The 6,909-nt window shown below is 38.7% G+C and overlaps 1 protein-coding gene across 1 annotated transcript in view; it reads right to left on the bottom strand.

Annotated features, from left to right (window-relative positions):
- Positions 1 to 490: 490 nt before the first annotated feature.
- Positions 491 to 6,909, bottom strand: part of LOC135203745 (uncharacterized) — a 102,846-nt gene continuing 96,427 nt past the window's right edge. Inside the window, exons 10-12 of the mRNA XM_064233685.1 lie at positions 4,503 to 4,667; positions 3,931 to 4,128; positions 491 to 3,640 (exon numbers count right to left, since the gene is read on the bottom strand). Coding sequence (XP_064089755.1) covers positions 3,402 to 3,640; positions 3,931 to 4,128; positions 4,503 to 4,667 — 602 coding nt within the window. The 3' untranslated portion in view covers positions 491 to 3,401. The remainder of the gene's footprint in view (positions 3,641 to 3,930; positions 4,129 to 4,502; positions 4,668 to 6,909) is intronic.

Here is a 6,909-nt window from a genome sequence, read left to right as displayed (position 1 = left end):
GCTGTTCAAGTTCTTTAACTTAGGCGGAATAATAATAATAATCAATAATAATAATAATAATAATAATAATAATAATAATAATAATAATAATAATAATAATAATAATAATAAAATAATGAGTGAAATCTTAGATCGGCGTGATTAAGATTTTACTTCATTTTGTATATTTCATTACTCAATTCTTGGGAATTTCTTAAAAATAAATAAATAAATAAAAAATAAAAATTCGAGTCAATTTTAGGGAATTCTCGGGTCTCATTTAGAGAAGACTCGAGGTATATTCAGGGACAATGTGAGTCAGACTTCGGGAGTATTTGAGTCAAGTTTAATATATATATATATATATATATATATATATATATATATATATATATATATATATATTATATATAAACAATATTTTGGAACCCAAGTTTTGGGAAAATTTCGTAAAAAAAAAAAAAAAAAAAAAAAAAGCAAAAAAAAAAAGAACATGAACATTTTGTTTTCTTGAGAGCATTTGCCAAGGCTTAAGTCAACGCTCCCATAAGCAATCAATCTATAGTATTAAAAAAAAACTTACTAAATATATGAAAAAAAAAGTCCCCTACCACGACCACAGGACAGAGAACTCTCGGAAAATGAAACAGGAATCATAAACTTTGGTCTCGACAACAAGGTTTGAGCAGAAAAAAAAAATGAGGAAATCTAACCTCATTTGTGCTATAATTATATCAAATAAAAAGACTCTTACGTAATTTCCGACAGACTAGAGTGTCTCCTATCACTAATAATAATAATTAATAATAATAATTCTAGACCTCTATCAAAATCAGGAGATCAAAGAAGCTTCCTTTTTGTAAGAAATCAGATTCGCCAGGGCTGGTCTGATTCACACATAACGTACGTATAAAAAATTCGCGTTTACCTTATAAACTACATCAGACGTCGACAGACTCATTCACAAGGCAGCAAGGGCCACATTCTGCGGAATGGCTTTCCGAGTGGAAATGAATAACATATATAGACTGAACTTTCCAAGTTCTACGAGTAGGCAGACAAAGGTTGGCGAATGGTCCACTAGCAAAATAACTGATAAACATTTTATTGCGGGGATGACTTTTTGATTGAGTTTTCTAAGTTCTACGAATAGGCAGCAAAAGGTTGGCGATGGTCGTCCACTGACAAAATAACTGATCAACATTTTATAGCGAGGATGGATTTCTAGGTTGATATAACATAAATGGGCTGAATTTTCCAGTTTCTACGAGTAGGCAGAAAAAGCTTAGCAAATGACTACTGACAAAATAAATGACCATCATTTTATAGCCAATTTAAAGGAAAAGGTATCAGTTTTATGCATCAAAACGAATGTTAACAAGTGGATGACACATGTAAGCATACAGTCATATACTACAGCAGATGGCTGATATCAAACAGTTCCCAATTCAAATGGATCTTCAATAGCCGAAGGTGGATTGCCAACGGTGCTCAAAGTACTGACTACAGGAAATTGACAAAAATATCAACAAACTATCTGACGTAATTCAGGAAATTCTCTCTGGACTAAAGAAGAGATTCTACCTCAGGTATTGTATAGGGTCCTTTTGACATGTCCGATATGCAAATTAGCTGAATGATTCATTTCCTAATCATGAATCATACGCAGATCAAGCGAATATTCATATTTATGTATGATATGAATTTTTTTTATTTTGCTTTTTTACCTGCATTCAAGTGTATACTTCTATTGCTTCGATTATTTGTTAGTTAATATATTTGATTTCATATATAGAGTAATACAAAATTTCTAATATATATCTGTTCATTTTAACGTTCAACAAACTTTGTAGTACAATAAATTTTCTCCAAGTCAAAGAAAAGACGAAATCCATGCATTACAAAAACAATAGAACTTCTCTGTGCACAACAATATACGAAATACTGGAAGCCCCATCAATAAAGAATAAATGAACCGGAAGAGCTCTCTCTCTCTCTCTCTCTCTCTCTCTCTCTCTCTCTCTTGGCTTTACGGGCGTCGATGTGGCCCAGTGCCACTCCCATCAGACTCCAGAGATAGAGGATCAAGGGAATTTAAGCCCAAAGAACCGAACACTGCTAAAACTTGGGAGATTAAAAGCTTTTTGGCCATGTTAACTTTGAAGTTCATTTCAGTATAATAATCGGATTTTGTTGAAGATTACACGTCGTTATTCTCTCTTTTTCGCCCTGATAAAACGCTAAGTTTGTTTTCTAGTTTCGTATCATAAGGCCTATATAATCTTATCTGCCCCCCATGTTTTGCCACCTAAACAGAAACGTGATTTGGGTTCAGAAGCCACTTTGAGTTAGGCCCTTGCTGCCGTCAACAAAACCGACGGAAATCGCAATATACACATCTCTTATAGAACTATATCAACGGATTCGTATTTGGTGCTGTTGGGATTACATACATCAATGAAAGGACAAGCCAGCTGTGCAGTGTGTACACCCTAATACCCTCTAGATGAAGCGAAGTTAACCAAAATAATATATTCGTTTCGCAATGTCCCTTCCACAAATGTGCGAGAAAGGGAGAGAATGGAGTATGTTGGTATAAAGTTTAACAAATAATGGACAGCTACACAAGTGCTGTGTACAACCCGGTTGTTGCTACCACTGTGGTTATAATTACCAGTAAGACACACTACACTCAGATACACCTGTACAAAAGATTTGGTTAAAAAATGGTCACTGTACAGCCTCTGCTAAAATCACATGTGGGTCTTTGGGACCTAGGACTTGAGAAAATATGCAAAGCTCCACTCTGGCTCAGCAGTTTCGAGGGAAATTCAGCTGAAAAAAAAGGTACAAGCAGCTCTATCATTCACGAGTAATAACAATTTGACATTCCTTACGCCATTCAGTCAGACACACACTGAATCAGCCAATCCCCTCACTCACTGCTTGGAATCACAGCCAACCAGAGCGTAGCTTTTGAGCATTGCCAGGGCAGACACAGCCTGGTCTTCCAGAGCAGCTTGGTTTTCCAGAACAGTCTGTTCTTCCATTGCAGTCTGGTCTTCCAGAGTAGCTTGGTCTTCCAGAACAGTCTGTTCTTCTAGCACAGCCTGGTCTCTCAGAGCAGCCTGGACTTCCAGAACAGCCTGTTCTTCTAGCAATGTCTAGTCTTTAAGAGCCAACTGGTCTTCCAGAACTGCCTGTTTTTTATCAGGTCATTCTGGTCTTCTAGACCATGCTGGAGCTTGGTCTTCCAGAACAGCCTGTTCTTCAAGCACAGCCTGGTCTCCCAGAATATGCTGACCTTCGACCACAACCTGGTCTTTCAGAACGAGCTGAGTATCCGGTCTTCCAGAGCAAGCTGAGCATCTCGGTGGTTTGCCTTCTAGAAAGAACCAAGACGCCCCCGCCCGTTCTCGCCCTTACAACCAAAGCCTCTGCAAAGCCAAGGAGAGCAACACCAACGTTGCCGTCAATGCCGTTTCGAAGGGAATGTGCCTGGACGAACCGCCCTTTGTGTCGTCACCTTTCTTGTCGGGCTTCGAAGTGGTGGAGGAGGCCTTCTTGATCCATGGATTCTCAGGGGTGTTCCACCAAGGAGGCTGGGCAGGTGACGGGGATTCTGGTCGATGGGCAATGGCTGGGTCGTTCAGACAGGGAGCTGGAATTCGGGATACTCGTTAAAATCAAGTACAGATGTACCAATTTGCTTTAGACTACCACAACAATTTGCCTCTTTTCTTAAAGATTTAATTAGCTTTTATTTCACAAATGGACAATAAGTTTACAAGGATAAAAGGTATGCTCACCTAGTCGTATCTTGCATGGACCTATTCCACTGCCTCATCTTATGTAAAAAAAAATTCTGGCAACTTATAGCTATGGGGAAAAGTTGTAGATTAACTCTCTCAATCTTTCACCTACATTTGGCCTAACCTGACCCTTTATTACCTTGTTTGATGAGCTTCATCCCATAAGAAAGCACCTCCAGGCCCCTTTTGCAGTTGACACCAGCCTCCATGATGTAGATTTCGTCATCTCCTACCACGACACCAGCAAAACATTCATATCCTGACTGGTCTCTTCTCTCTGTGTAGGTGTACGTTACAGACTCTTCAAACCACTGGCCCAAACATCGGTATTCACGTTCTGGAAAGAATGAAGTGGATGGATGTCTCTGCTACTTTCTTTGAATTTATCTATAGTTGCCTCCACACTGTCCTAAAACATGCTGGTAACTTATTGCACACAAATCACAAATAGGATAAATACAGTCGGTGAATTATTGGTAAACTATCCAGGGCTTCATCAGATTCCCCATAGATTAACTCATTTCCAGTTGCTGACTTGCTTTCAACCTGTTTGTGATTTTCCAACAAGTATGTGACATGTAGGTAAATAAGTTGCATACATGTGTTTACGACATTTTTTCATGTAGAGCGTGACACACCCAAGAATGAAATTACCATTAAACAAAGGAGTATAAGAATATAATGACATTCGAGCTACGCAGAAGAACTCACCTTCAATGACCTCAGATCTATTATAGCAGGAGTAAACTGTATAAAACATGATCTCCGGATTATTGCAATCCGAGTACAATTTAGCACAGAGCACAGGAGCGTCCGGTATGACGCCATTGTATTCGCCCGCGACCGGACACGGCGACTGCTTGAAGCGGTCCACTCCTGTAAATTGGGAAAGGTAGGGGAAAGGGTTAATCACAATATAAAAAAAAATACATATATTAATTGAGAATTAAGAACACCAGTTATTCATGAAAACCAAGAAAGGTGAGAAAAAGCATAATGATTAAAGATAGCCAGATAATTGAATAGCAACTTTATAATAGCAATAGCAATAATAATAAAAATCAGATATATAAGGGCCTGGAACTCACGACATGTAAAATTCAGGTATTTCTGAGACACACACACACACACACACACACACACACACACACAGAGAGAGAGAGAGAGAGAGAGAGAGAGAGAGAGAGAGAGAGAGAGAGATAATACCAGTTGCAAAAAGGAAGTTGGCTCGACCGGACAGGAAGGAGTCGGTCGAAAGGTGTATCAGTAATTGGGCGACTCAGCCCAACAGACATGCGCTACGGTTCAATGGATTCCCTGCTCAGACGGAGGGAAGGAGTGTAGGGGGGGATTGTGAGGGGTATTCATGGGGGGGAGAGGGAAGGTTACAGCAAGCACAGTTTCTTGCGCAAAGAACGAAGACTTTCATTATCCCTGATGAGTTTGCATGTCGAAGAAGCCAAATAAATAAAAAAAAATGAGAACGCAAACGCGCGCACACACACACACACAGACACACATACACACAAACACAGACATTCTGATGCAACTTTTTCTGTTTTCAGCATGTGCTTAGGAGTGAGGTTGCTAGTCTATGCCTTTCTCCACATTGATAATGATTGACTACAGATATTTCAATCACTGTCTGATATTTGAAGATATATATTACTTGTAACATCATTCTCTCTCTCTCTCTCTCTCTCTCTCTCTCTCTCTCTCTCTCTCTCTCTATATATATATATATATATATATGAGTATATATACATATATATATTTATATATGTATATATATACATACATACATACATATATATATATATATATATATATTATATATATATACATATACTAGTTAGACGACAACCATATATGCAATAGCTATCTCTTTCTTTTCAATATGATTATCGAAGGGAAATTGGACAAATTCACTTTTCTCTCACACTCTCTCTCTCTCTCTCTCTCTCTCTCTCTCTCTCTCTCTCTCTCTCTCTCTCTCTCTCTGCATTTAACACAATTTAGGAATGCCGTGCCTGGATAACTTTCTCTCTCTCTCTCTCTCTCTCAACAATGCAGGTTGCAGCCGCAGTTTCCGTTCTAAGTTGGGAAGAGGAGAATGCTGACCACGTTCGGAAGTGACTTAAATTAGCCATTCTGGGTGGGTTTTTTTTTTCTTCTTCTTCTTTTTTTTTATTTTATCTTCGTTCTTCTTGTCGCCTCGAGACATTCCCACACGTCTTTTATTTGGTCTTTGCCTTTTCCTCTCTCTCTCACTCTCTCTCTCTCTCTCTCTCTCTCTCTCTCTCGATCCATTTCGCGGTTTCGATTTGTCGGCTATTCTGTCTCTTGCTCGTTTTCTGTCTCTGTCTGTCTGTCTGTCTCTCACAAACATACACTCCCCAACCAACACCCTTCCCCCCCCCCCCCCCCCCCCACAAACACACACCACTCTAAATGAATATTCTATTTACGGTCATCTTTCGAATTTTCATTTTTAATTTTGGAGAGAGAGAGAGAGAGAGAGAGAGAGAGAGAGAGTATAAGTGACGAATAATTCACTAATATTTGTAGCATCTACAAATACCAATGTATATTCCTCTTTCTTTTTATCTCATGTATAGATATGACCATTCGCATTTTATCTCCTATGGATACTAAAAAACTGTATTCGGTATTTTCCTATGTATACTGAAAAATATTCCCCTTATAGTTCTGAAAATATAATTCCACAATGACTCCAAAGGATATATTTAAACAAAAGAAAGATATCAGAGGCTGGACAGCCCAAATAATAAACAAATCATATAAATAAATATATAAATAAACATGATCTCTTTCCCTTCATGAATCAGAATCATTGAATTTCTTTTGCTTCTTCCGATTACTCGGGGAGAGAGAGAGAGAGAGAGAGAGAGAGAGAGAGAGAGAGAGAGAGAGAGAGAGGGAAAATGCAAAGACAAATAAAAAACGGAAGTCCAAAAATGGGTTTAGATCTCCTGATAATTCGGGAGGGCTTGGAAGAATGGCGGGACGTCGGGTGTCCACGTCGGGGTCGCGTCTGTATTTTTCTTCCGAATTCGCCTCTGAATTAGTTTCTAATTCGCCCGAATTCAAGTCTCCA

This window comes from Macrobrachium nipponense, chromosome 36 (assembly GCF_015104395.2).
Source record: "Macrobrachium nipponense isolate FS-2020 chromosome 36, ASM1510439v2, whole genome shotgun sequence".
Classification (NCBI taxonomy): Eukaryota; Metazoa; Arthropoda; class Malacostraca; order Decapoda; family Palaemonidae; genus Macrobrachium; species Macrobrachium nipponense.
This window is presented reverse-complemented; position numbering and strand designations above follow the sequence as displayed.